This window comes from Aegilops tauschii, chromosome 4, assembly GCF_002575655.3.
Source record: "Aegilops tauschii subsp. strangulata cultivar AL8/78 chromosome 4, Aet v6.0, whole genome shotgun sequence".
In the NCBI taxonomy this organism is placed as follows: Eukaryota; Viridiplantae; Streptophyta; class Magnoliopsida; order Poales; family Poaceae; genus Aegilops; species Aegilops tauschii.
In genome coordinates, this window is record NC_053038.3 from 478,879,684 (window position 1) to 478,893,149 (window position 13,466).

At 50.9% G+C, this 13,466-nt stretch overlaps 1 protein-coding gene across 1 annotated transcript; it reads right to left on the bottom strand.

Moving 5' to 3' along the window:
- Positions 1-5,058: 5,058 nt before the first annotated feature.
- On the bottom strand, positions 5,059-9,338 carry LOC109785185 (tryptamine benzoyltransferase 1-like). Its single transcript, XM_020306055.4, has 2 exons — positions 8,864-9,338; positions 5,059-8,769 (listed from the first exon to the last, which is right to left on the bottom strand). Exons 1-2 carry the CDS (start codon positions 9,260-9,262, stop codon positions 7,813-7,815), a joined length of 1,356 nt encoding a protein of 451 aa, XP_020161644.1. The 5' UTR covers positions 9,263-9,338; the 3' UTR covers positions 5,059-7,812.
- Positions 9,339-13,466: the final 4,128 nt, after the last annotated feature.

Consider the following 13,466-nt stretch of genomic DNA (forward strand, 5'->3'; position numbering starts at 1 on the left):
CTAGTTCACTCGGCTGCCGTGCTTTGAATCTCCTTCCTCCCAACATATTCCCCTCCTCAGGTGGACCCTGCAGGTCTCTGAATTTTCTCCCACTTTCTTTTTTGATGTAAACTGAGTTTTCTCCCAGTACTTTCCCCTAGAACCAACTCAACTGTCCCACGTCTAGCCTAAAAAATAATAATACCCCACGTACTATTAAGTCATCAAATTAAAATGATATTTTGTTTCATAAGTTGAAAGTTCTTACAAAATAATAATAATAATTGTTTATATATAACTTGGCAAGTTAACTCCTAGTGATTGCGTACATAAGCTTGCAAAGATTTTACTGACGTGCAATCATGTGTTTATGTTTTTATAACATTTCTCCGTCTAGCCCAACATGATATTTTCACCCAGCCCAGCAAGTCCGCGGATTTCGAGAAAAATGCAAATGGGATTTAAACGGGCTGCATAGATGCTACATCATTGTTTCACCCAGCCCACCAAATGGACTAAAAAACAAATGGACTGGCTGACATGTGGGCCAGTAGGTCGAAGCCTAAGAAGGCATTGGATTTACATCCAACGGCCAGCATTCTTCTTCAATCTCTCGTCTTCTTCCCCCAGCGCTGCCGGAACCGCCTGCTCCAGCCTTTGGCGTCCAGCGGCGTTGTTTTGTGCTCCTCAGCGAAACGCTACCCCGCCGACGGCCAGGCCATCCCTCCACTCCGCACCCTGTTATTCTCTGCCAAGTGTAGGCCCACCCCGCACCCGAACCAGTCAAGTTTCCCACTCCTCTCCGTCTGCGACTCCACTGCCGCGTCTTCCCCATCTCCGGGTCATTCCAGTCTGGGGCCTCGCCGTCGTCCACCACCTCGGTGCGCTCGGCACGGCGTGGTCAACATACGAGAGTCATCGGAAGAGGACTGTACGTGGAGAGCCTGACGGCTGGGACCCACGAGGTCCATGGTCGCACGCAAGGAAAGTTCCTCCTTATTACGCACTGTACGTGGGAAGGGCTTCTGTATTTCGCGAAAAACGTTCCCCCTGCTGACAGGTCGGACCCACCAGCTATATCTTCGCACGCAAGGAAGTGCCTCCTTATTACGCACCAAAAAATGAATACCCCCTGCTAGCTGGGACCCACCATAGTGGGTGGCTGACTTGTGGGCCTACAAAGTTGACGAGGACGGAGGTCTTTGCCAACTTAGTCAATATGAACGATTCTAGCTCCAGTGACCGTACGATGTCCATCCAACGGCCATAGTGCTTCTTCAACCTCTGGTCTTCTTGCTCCAGCCGCCCAAAGTAGCGCCGGTCGTGCCGCATGCTCCTGCCTCTCGTGGTCGGCTGTGATGCCGCGGAGGCCTCACCGCCCCCTACTACTCCCACCGCTAGCCCAGGGTATCCCTCTACTCACCCACACCCCCTGTTATTCTGCGGCGACGGTAGCCTCACGCCGCAGCCGAACCAGTGAACCCTCGTACTCCTCTCCGCGTGGGCATCCACTGCCGCGTCTTCCCCGGCTCCGCGTCGTCCCCTTCCTAGGCCTCGCCGTCGTCCACCGCCTTGGTGCTCTCGGCGCGGCGTGGTCAATGTGGTCAACGACCGACTTCCATCGGAAGAGTACTGTACGTGGAGAGGCTGACAGCTGGGTCCACGGCCACAGCCCAGTTTTTTGTGATTTGCCAAGTAAGTCGCTTTGTCAGGCCTGTTCGGCTGCAAATCTTTCAAGACGAGGAGAGCTTCATTCGGCTGGCCGAGAAAATGGCCTATCAGTAATGAGAAATGGGTTGTACATTTTTTAAACACATCAAACCGGCAATTAGTTTCAAATATCTTTTTTTCATTTCGAGATTTTAAATTACATTAATTTTTATGCGTGGAGAATTTGTTAGATTTTATATTGATATACATTTATTTTTAAAATCAGTTTGAATGTGAGTCGAAATTTCGGGATTAAAACAGTTCGGACCGCACCAAAATATGCAAAATTTCGTATAATTTTTTAACCGTGGCCACAATATGGGTTGTAATGCTAACAAAAAGAATATGGGCTCCAAAAAAACCTTAAGAATTAGCAAATGGGCTGTAAATTATTAGAAATAATGGCAGATGGGTTGTATGCTGTTTTCCACAGATTTGAGGCTTTCCTAAAAAAAAGTTGACGCACAAGCAGTGACTGTTGGATGTCCATCGAACGGCCGTCGTGCTTCTTCAATCTCTGTTCTTCCTGCTCCGGCCGCTCAAACAAGCGCCGGCGGGACTACCTGCTCCCTCCTCCCCGCGGCCGGCTGTGCTGCCGCGCAGGCCCCACCGCCCCATCGTACTCCCATCGCTGGCCTAGCCATCCCTCTACTCACCCACACCTGCTGTTATTCTCCGGCGATGGCAGACGAACCAGTAAACCCTCGTACAGTCGTACTCCCCTCCGCGTGGGAAACAACTGCCGAGTCTTCCCTGCCTCCGTGTCGTTCCCTTCCTAGGCCTCGCCGTCGTCCACCGCCCTGGTGCTCTCGGCGCGGCCTGGTCAACGTGGTCAACGACCGACATGCATCTGAAGTGGACTGTACGTGGAGAGGCCGACAGCTGGGTCCACGGCCACACGCAAGGAAATGCCTCCTTATTACGTGCAAAATAATGATTCCTCCACCTGACATCAGGGACCCACCGAAAGGGCCTCTGTATTTCGTGAAAAAAACGTTACCACCGCTGACAGCTCGGACCCACCAGCTATATCTTCACACGCAAGGAAGTGCCTCCTTATTACGCACAAAAAAAATGAATACTCCCCCTGTTAGCTGGGACCCAGTATAGTAGCAGGCTGACTTGTGGGCCTACTAAGTTGACGGGGACGCAGGGCTTTGTCAACTTAGTCAATATGCACGATTCTAGCTCCAATGACCGTACGATGTCCATCCAACGGCCGTAGTGCTTCTTCAACCTCTGGTCTTCTTGCTCCAGCCGGCCAAACCAGCGCCGGTCGTGCCTCGTGCTCCTGCCTTCCGTGGCCGGCTGCGAGGCGGCGAAGGCCTCACCGCCCCCTACTACTCCCACCGCTGGCCAGGCCATCCCTCTACTCACCCACACCCCCTGTTATTCTGCGGCGACGGCAGCCTCACACCGCAGCGAACCAGTGAACCCTCGTACTCCTCTACGCGTGGGCATCCACTGCCGCGTCTTCCCCGGCTCTGCGTCGTCCCCTTCCTAGGCCTCGCCGTCATCCACCGCCCTGGTGCTCCCGGCGCAGCGTGGTCAACGTGGTCAAGGAACGGCTTCCATCGGACGTGGACTGTACGTGGAGAGGCTGACAGCTGGGTCCACGGCCGCAGCAAGGAAGTGCCTCCTTATTACGTGCAAAATAATTATTCCTCCACCTGACAGCGGGGACCCACCGGACGGGCCACCGTATTTCGCGAAAAAAACGTTTGCCCCTGACTGCTGGGACCCACCAGCTACATCTTCGCACGCAAGGAAGTGCGTCCGGGCAAAAAAAATGATTCGCCCCCCTGACTGCTGGGACCCACCAGCTACATCTTCGCAGGCAAGGAAGTGCCTGACAGTCGGGACCCACCTAGTCGAAGCGTACGTAGCGTTGTCATTCTGGTCGCGAACGTGTACGTACATATATACTGGTGGATGTAGAGGCGCGCACGTGTCGTAGTAGAGGCGCGTACGTGTCGTAGTAGAGGCGCGCACGTAGCATGTACACGTACGTACAGCGGCCAGGGTGCAAGAAAGAAAATACGGCCACGTATGTGTACATACGGGCGGGGTCTCGAATGCCTACTCGCGCATACGTACGGCCAGGGCTCGTGTACATGGCTGGGTTGGAACGGAGAAACAGCGTCGTCGTCGTGTTCATGGGGAGGCAACGGAATGCGTCATGTTCATGGGGAGGCAACGGAATGCGTCGTGTTCATGGGGAGGGGTGTGGCATACCGCAAAACGGAGGAAACGGACCTCCTACAGTCGAAACGGGGGTCCTGTTGATCGGGAGGAGTGTGGCGTACCACATAACGGAGGAAACGGACCTCCTACGGTCGAAATGGGGGTCCTGTTGATCGGGAGGGGTGTGGCGTACCGCAAAACGGAGGAAACGGACCTCCTACGGTCGAAACGGGGGTCCTGTTGATCGGGAGGGGTGTGGCGTACCGCAAAACGGACGAAACGGACCTCCTACGGTCGAAACGGGGGTCCTGTTGATCGGGAGGGGTGTGGCATACCACAAAACGGACGAAACGGACCTCCTACGGTCGAAACGGGGGTCCTGTTCATCGGGAGGGGTGTGGCGTACCGCAAAACGGGACTCCACGGGATACTGTTCATCTCCACCGTCGACCTCCTCCAGCCTCCACGGGCTACCGTCGACCTCCTCCAGCCTCCACGGGCTACCGTTGACCTCCTCCAGCCTCCACGGGCTCCTGTTCATCCAGCCTCCACCGCGCGCTACTCCACCGGCTACTGTTCAACCACCCCTCCACGGGCACCCCTCCACCGTCTACTGTTCATCCAGCCCTCCACACCACGGGGTCCTGTTCAACCACCCCTCCACGGGCACCCCTCCACCATCTACTGTTCATCCAGCCCTCCACACCACGGGGTCCTGTTCATCCAGAGGCAACGCCACCGCTCACTGTTCATCCAACCCCCCTCCCCCCCCCCCCCCCGCAACGCTCACTGTTCATCCCAGAGGCAGCATCGATCGGCTTCAGTTAGCAGCAGTAGCAAAGGAATCGCTCGATCGGGTTCAGTTAACAGCCATCGATCGATCGCTCGGGTTCAGTAACGCGTAGCCTGCAGTGCAATCGCTCGGGTTCAGTTAGAGCCCAACGCCTCGCTCGGGTTCAGTTAGAGCCAACGCCTCGCACACACGCGCGTACGTGTACGAGAGAAACGCGCATCGCTCGGCCCCCGACCTCCCACCGTAACCGGGAACTCGCCGAAATTTTCCTCGCCCTCGCTTCTACCACGGTTTTTTCCGTCATGGACGGCCCAAAGAATGTCATGCAGCTGCGTCTCCGGCCCGCCCAAGACGAAAAGCCCATTTTCTGTCATGATTTTTTGTCATAGAAGTAGGAGCCCACCACATCTATGATGATACCGGGTTTTGTCACAATTATCGTCATAGAAGTGTCATATGTATGACAGAAAAAAAATTCGTTCGGCCCAAAATGTCACGGATGTGTCTTTTTTTTTGTAGTGTTATTGTCGGGCTAAAGAGAGTGGCCAAGTAGGAGGACTCGTCCCCCACCTTGTAGAGGGGGGCGTCTCCGTTCTACAATATGCGGATGATACTATTATATTCATGGAACACGATCTTGCAAAAGCTAGGAATATGAAGCTTGTTTTATGCCTTTTTGAGCAACTGTCTGGGCTCAAAATCAACTTCAATAAAAGCAAATTGTTCTGCTTTGGGAGAGCCAAAGAAGAACAAGACGATTATAGAAACTTGTTCGGTTGTGAAATGGGATCCTTACCTTTTAGTTATCTAGGGGTCCCAATTCATCATTGACGGTTAACGAATAAGGAATGGAAATGTGTTGAAGATAGATTTGAAAAAAAGCTAAGCTGCTGAAGGGCAAGCTAATGTCTTACGGAGGTCGGCTGGTTTTGATAAATTCGGTTTTGACGAGTTTGCCGATGTTCCTCTTATCTTTCTTTGAAGTACCGGTAGGGGTACGGAAAAGACTTGACTTCTATAGATCCCGAGTCTTCTGGCAAAGTGATGAGGCCAAGAAGAAATACAGACTGGCTAGATGGGATATCATGTGTAGACCAAAAGATCAGGGTGGGTTAGGGATCGAAAATTTAGAGGTAAAGAATAGATGTCTACTTAGCAAATGGCTATACAGACTATCTACTGAGACCGAGGGCATGTGGGTACAAATCTTGCGGAATAAATACCTACACTCTAAGACTTTTGCCCAAGTTAACGCAAGGCCAATGGACTCACCCTTTCGGAAGGGGTTAATGAGAAGAAGAGTAACTTTCTTTCAACGGGTAAAATTCCTAGTTGGTAATGGTACCACTACTAGATTCTGGGAGGATACCTGGCTAGGGGAGACGCCTTTAGCTTTACAACGCCCTTCCTTATATAATATTGTGCAACGTAAGGAGGATTATGTCGCCACAATATTAAACTCGGTGCCACTTAATATCCAATTTAGGAGATCCCTTGTAGGGGAACGTTGGAATGCTTGGCTCCACCTGGTCCGTAGGTTGATGGATGTTCAACTTTCGGACCAGACAGATACCATTAGTTGGAAGCTAACCACGAATGGAATTTTCTCTGTGAAATCCATGTTTTGAACTTAATTGATTCCGGGCCATTGTCGAGGTCTTTGCACATATGGAAGATTAAAGTTCCGCTTCGCATCAAAATCTTTATGTGGTTCGTCCACAAAGGAGTTATTTTGACCAAAGATAGTTTGCTGAAAAGGAATTGGGTTGGTAGCTCCAGGTGTTGTTTTTATGATCAAAATGAATCGATTAAACACCTCTTTCTCCAGTGTCCACTTGCAAAATTGTTATGGCAATCAATGCATATAGCTTTTAACGTTCAACCCCCACGAGAATAAACACGTTATTTGGGACGTGGCTTAATGGAGTGGACACACGTAGCTAAAATATTCGGATAGGGATATGTGCACTTTTCTGGGCTATATGGAACACTAGAAATGATATGATCTTTAATGGGATAAACTTCACCAATTTTTTGCAGGTTATCTACAGAGCTACAGCTTGGATCCGTATGTGGTCGTTACTCACTCATGCGGATTTCAGGGAGCTTTTGGATATTGGATGCAACCGCTGGGAGACGGTTGCATGGGCTATCTTCAGCCGATTTGGATGGCGAGCTAATAATAGACTAGGTGTGTAGGCATCGTAGTCTGTTCTTTATCGCCGGATGTGGCGCGTTATTGCCGGATGTGGCACTTTACAGATTTATTTTTTCTCTTGGCTCGGTTTATGAGCTTCCTTGGAACCTAAGACCTTGTTATCCTTTTTGTTAATATGGTTGCATGCATCGATTGATGCAGGGGCCGAAGGTCAACCTTCTTTTCTAAAAAGAAAAAAGAAAAAAAAAACTAACTATTTTTCTTTGTTTGTCTACTTGGCCTTAGCCGCCCCACAAAAGATATCATATGCTTGTTTAAATAGTTTTATTTCTTAGTCGAGTGAGGCTTAGGCGCCACCTCCAAGATATCATTTTTTATTTTTTATTTTCTCCATTTCATAATATAATGTGCATTGTTGGTTTTCGTGAAAGCCAAAGTTTACCAACTTTGACCAAGTTTACAGATGATATTTTTCTATATCATTGATAGACATATACGTCTGAAAATATATATTCATAATGAATCTAATTGAGTTAGTATTCTAGATGTTAATAATTTCTATAAATTTGATTAAAAAATTACAATGTTTGACCTAAAAAATGCACACTGTATTTAGGGACGGAGGGAGTACTATTCCCCCATGGGCATGTGAGCTCACGAGTAGAATTGTATATACTCTTGCAAAGGTCATCGTGACCATATAGCGCACTGAAAGATCTGCGTGCGGCTCGTCAAGATCCTTTAGGATGGTCTTATTTGTGTCACCAAAGTCATGCTCAAAATCATGGTACATTTTTAGTATTTTTCGATCTTATACACTTTGTTTAATCAACTAAATCGGTTTGTGTGTTCAAAAGAAAAACTAAGTTGGTTTGTTTGCCAAAGAACAAATTGATGTGTACAATAACCTATTTATTGATGTGTATTCCTTGAATTTTTGTAAAAGCAATTGACCATAGAACGACCGCATCATGCTTCGCTTTCTTAATTACATCCTCGATGGGAGAATATCCAGGGAGTAGCAAATCCTCTTGAACGGCGCAACGTGATCATCCGCGAGGGCCATGAAGAGGTCGACGCTGCCCTTCACCGTGCGCGACGGCACGAAGACCATCAGCCCCTCGACCGGCAACCCCGGCGGCAGGAACGCGGAGGGCGGCCCGGTTCCAAAGTCGAGCTGATGGAACCTGAACCCCAGCCAGCTGTCAACCTCGATGTCAGGGCAGAGCATCGTCCCGAAAGTTGACGTCGCCGCGAGCTCCTCCCCGTTCGCGTCCGCCACCCTGCCGAAGTCCACGTACGACTGGATGTACTCCTCGTCGATGCGCGCCGCGGCGTCGCGGATGGCGCCGACCACGCCGCCGTAGCTCAAGCCCAGCACGTCCCGGACCTGGAGCCTCGGGAACGCCCAGAGCACCATGTTGCCGAAGAAGTCCATTGGCACGGGCGGGTTGGCCCTGCCCCTGCAGTTCACGGCCACCCTCACCTGCGTGAACTCCTCCGGGCTCAGACCCCGCGCCGCCGTGACCTTCTTCCACACGTGCGCCAGCAGGCACTGGAAGGTGCTGCAACGTGCGCCGACGCGGGACCTGAGCTCGGCGATGAACTCTGCAGGGAAGTGCACCGTGATGTTCCTGATCTTGTCCATGGGGAGAACGGCATGGGGCTGGCTGGAGCCGCTGCCTTCTCCCCCCTTGAACTCGATGGACCGGTGGTCGAACACCGGCTTGGGCGTGCTGCGAGGTACGGCGGTGGCCGCGCGGTCTATGAATGGGGAGGGCAAGGTGAAGCCCTTGCCCTCACGCACCGCGGTCGCCCACGAGCCGTAGAAAGTGCTCGCGGCGTGGCCGTCGGCGATGTGGTGGTGGCATATCACGCCGAGCAGGAGGCCGCCGCACCTGTAGCGGCTGAGCTTGATCTGCAGCAGCGCCGGTCCAACGCTGTCCTGTAATTGAAAAACACATCAGCACTTCGTACAATCAAAACCACTGAATGCATGCATGCATGAATAGTACTATGTGAATGTGACGTGACAGTACCTCCGGCACTGTAGGGTAAAAGCCGGTGACGTCCGTGGCCATGCCGCCGGCGGCGAGCACGTCGGCCAAGTCGGCCGGGACGTCGGTCTCGATGACAAGCACGCCCTCGTTGTTGAGGTGCAGGACGCGCCGGCCGTGGCCGTCGAGGGCGAAGCGGCCCAGCAGGTGAGGGTAGGGCGCGATGGCCTGGAGGAGGCCCTCCTTGAGCGCCTGGTTGGACGGCGCCGGGGCGGGGTAGGCGAGCACGATGGGGACGTAGGTGTCGATGGCGGCGCGGTCGAAGACGGTCAGCTGGACCTTGCCGCCGGCCAGCGGGTGCGGCGCGGCGTACGCCGGCTTCAGCACCGCGCTTCTGCTGGTGGGAGCAACCTGGCCCGCTTCCGCGTAGTTAACCTCCATTTCAGCGTACGTATGCGCGCACGAGGTCGATCTCTAGCTATCACCTTCTACAAAAGAGGCCGATGAACTCCTCGAGTGTGGCTTGGATCGATGAACAGGTAGGGGCGCGTACGTCCGCTTATATAGAGCTCTAGTTGCACACGTACATTCGCAGTTTGCGGCTCGGCGCGCGCGCGCGTCCACCATGTGCTGCATGCATTCGGAGCTATCTCTTCGACGGCCATGCCATCCTCTCTACGCTCTCTCTCTCTGGGAGAGGAGCTTGGCGACGCACGTGGTTGACCGCCGAGTCATGCACGCACGTTTCTTGGCATGCATGTACGCCTACCCACCAATCATTTTGGACCCGACCGGCGGGGGAATACCCACGAACGAACACACTCACGGGCGTTGAACTTGAACGGCCACTGGTCTTCTTCTTTTTTTCGTAAACGGCCACTGGTCTTGATCCGTAGGACTACTGGCTAGATCCATCGACCCAATCTAATCTACCCATTGCAGGCTACGGCGCGGTGTTTCGTGGTAACCGGGATGCTCCTTGCTTTAACATGCAGATCCGTAGAACTCATATATTCTGTCGTACCTGAGGGACGGCGACTGGTCAAAGGAAGCGACGCTGGGTTAGGCGATCTTTGGACCGAATAATCTAGTCCGGGAGACAAAACGTGTGTGGGGCCCTGCGCACAACTTGTATCGGGTAGGCTGTGCCCACCCATTGGTTTTCAACATGCTTTTTTTTGACAAAGAGTGAATTATATATTGACTCAATATGAAGTATCAAAAGAATACAAACATAATAAACACGGCCTCTGCATAGTTAGAATGCACAAAACCAACATCAACACACACAAAAAACACCCTGGTAAATAGCAAAATCATATAACACCAAATCTATGCTAAAGCGTGGAAAAAAGAAGAAGAAAAAGAAACAATCAAATCCGCGATCAACAAAATACAACAATGACCTTATCCGCACCAAACATTCATGACACACACAAGGACGACGACATTTTTCAACACCAGCTCCTTTATGAAGGGAGCGAAAGCCGGATTCTAGGGTTTCACCATAAGAACTAGTCTGAGCATATCCGAACAATGCCTTCAACAAGTTAATGACACAAAAACATCGCCATTCTCAGAACAACCAACTCAGGTCAGAACTAGATTTTCACTCTGGAGCTCGAGACCAGGTGCTCAAGTAGCACCACCATCGAAGTCACTGATACGTTGTCTCCATCACTTTTCCTCGATTCCAGCAGCTACATGCGATGTGCGCCCATCGCAGTTGGACAACCATACCTCTGCGTCGAGTCATTGTTCATAGATTGCATCTCCGTGTCGGCAACCACCGGATCTGAAGAGAGGAACTCTCGCAAAGACCTTTCAATAGTCACCGCAATCCGCAGTGAACTCATCACCGTAGCCCGGAGTGGTCACCACACAAATCAACACTGATGGAATAACCTCGCCGGAGAGAGCACTTCCGATGCAACGGACCACCAGATCCTTATCGGGGCACCAGATCTGGGCAGACCACACCTAGAGGCGCCACCAGCAAGGACATAGCGACGAACCAGGGCCGAAGCTGGGACACCGCAACCCCGCCGGCAACAATACCCAAGGGCCCAAGCCGAGGCGGCCATCGGCCCAAGGTCAGGAGCCCCGCGGCTGAGAAGGCGGGACGAGCCGGCGCAGTGCACGAACAACTCACAGAGGAGATCCATGCAGGGTTGATCGGGATGGAAGGGCACACAGAAGGACTCGCCGCCGCCAACCACCGACCGGGGCTTTGCCCGGCCAGCGGCGGCGAAGGGAGAGGAGATGAGGTGAGGGCCTAGAAGCGGTGGCGGCAGTGGAACGACCCGAGTCGCTGATAACCCACAAGTATAGGGGATTGCAACAGTTTTTGAGGGTAGAGTATTCAACCCAAATTAATTTATTCGACACAAGGGGAGCCAAAGAATATTCTCAAGTATTAGCAGCTGAGTTGTCAATTCAACCACACCTGAAAGACTTAATATCTGCAGCAAAGTATTTAGTAGCAAAGTAGTATGGAAGTAACGGTAACGGTGGCAAAAGGGACAGTAGCAGTTTTGTAGCAATTGTAACAGTGGCAGCAGAAAAGTAACGTAGCAAAGATCAATATGTGAAAATCTCATAGGAAATGGATCAATGGTGGATAATTATGTCGGATGGCATTCATCATGCAACAGTTATAACCTAGGATGACACAGAACTAGCTCCAATTCGTCAATATAATGTAGGCATGTATACCATATATAGTCATACGTGCTTATGGAAAAGAACTTGCATGACATCTTTTGTCCTACCCTCCCGTGGCAGCGGGGTCCTAATGGAAACTAAGGGATATTAAGGCTTCCTTTTAATAGAGAACCGGAACAAAGCATTAGCACTTAGTGAATACATGAACTCCTCAAACTACGGTAATCACCGAAAAGAATCTCAATTATTGTCACCTTGGGGTATGCGGATCATAACTCGTAATAGGTGTCTATAACTTACAAGATTGGATCAAGAACACAAATATATTCATGAAAACATAAAGGGTTCAGATCTGAATTCATGGCACACTCGGGCCCTAGTGACAAGCATTAAGCATAGCAAAGTCATAGCAACATCAATCTAAGAACATAGTGGATACCAGGGATCAAATCCTAACAAAACTAACTCGATTACATGATAAATCTCATCCAACCCATCGCCGTCCAGCAAGCCTACGATGGAATTACTCACGCACGGCGGTGAGCATCATGAAATTGTTGATGGAGAATGGTTGATGATGACGACGGCGACGATTTACCCTCTCCGGAGCCCTGAACAGACTCCAGATCTGCCCTCCCGATGAAGAACAGGAGGCGGCGGCGGCTCCGTATTGTAAAACGCGATGAATTCTTCTCTCTGATTTTTTTCTCCTCAAACGTGAATATATGGAGTTGGAGTTGAGGTCGGTGGAGGTCCAGGGGACCCACAAGGCAGGGGGCGTGCCCTAGGGGGGGCGCCCTCCACCCTTGTGGACAGCCGGTAGGTCCCCTCAGGTAGATTCTTTCGCCAATATTTTTTATTTATTCCAAAAATATTATCCGTAAATTTTAAGCTCATTCCGAGAACTTTTATTTCTGCACAAAAATAACACCAAGGCAATTCTGCTGAAAACAGCGTCAGTCCGGGTTAGTTCCATTCAAATCATGCAAATCAGAGTCCAAAATAAGGGCAAAAGAGTTTGGAAAAGTAGATACGATGGAGACATATCAGTCGCCCCGAGCGGACGACACGAGGGCGCTTAGGTTTTTTGACTAGTTTTCAACGTGCTATTGCTACGCGTAACATACAACTTGAGAAACGAAGGTGTGTCATCTTACTTTAGAGCATCTACATCCGGACTTAGCAAATCCTCCCCCCCCCCTGATACGTCTCCAACGTATCTATAATTTATGAAGTATTCATGTTGTTATATTATCTGTTTTGGATGTTTATGGGCTTTACTAAACACTTTTATATTATTTTTGGGACTAACCTATTAACCTAGAGCCCAGTGCCAGTTTCTGTTTTTCCTTTGTTTCAGTGTTTCGCAGAAAAGGAATATCAAACGGAGTCCAAACGGAATGAAACCTTCGGGAGAGTTATTTTTGGAACGGAAACAATCCAGGAGACTTGGAGTGTACGTAAGGGAAGCAACGAGGAAGCCACGAGGCAGGAAGGCGCGCCCTACCCCCCTGGGCGTGCCCCCACCCTCGTGGGCCCCTTGTGGCTCCCCTAACCGACTTCTTTCGCCTATATATGTCCATATACCCTAAAAAATCGGAGAGTAGAATAGCTCGGGAGTTCCGCCGCCGCAAACCTCCAGAGCCACCGCAAACCAATCTAGACCCGTTCCGGCACCCTGCCGGAGGGTGGAATCCCTCTCCGGTGGCCATCTTCATCATCCAGGCGATCTCCATGACGAGGAGGGAGTAGTTCACCCTCGGGGCTGAGGGTATGTACCAGTAGCTATGTGTTTGATCTCTCTCTCTCTCTCTCGTGTTCTTGAGGTGGTACGATCTTGATGTATCGCGAGCTTTGCTATTATATTTGGATCTTATGATGTTTCTCCCCGTCTACTCTCTTTTAATGGATTGAGTTTTTCCTTTGAAGTTATCTTATCGGATTGAGTCTTTAAGGATTTGAGAACACTTGATGTATGTCT

Coding starts and splice junctions, on each gene's coding strand:
- LOC109785185 (XM_020306055.4), bottom strand. CDS start 9,262: ATGGAGGTTAACTACGCGGAAGCGGGCCAGGTTGCTCCCACCAGCAGA. Junction 8,770..8,863: donor TTTACCCTACAGTGCCGGAG/GTACTGTCACGT, acceptor TTTCAATTACAG/GACAGCGTTGGACCGGCGCT.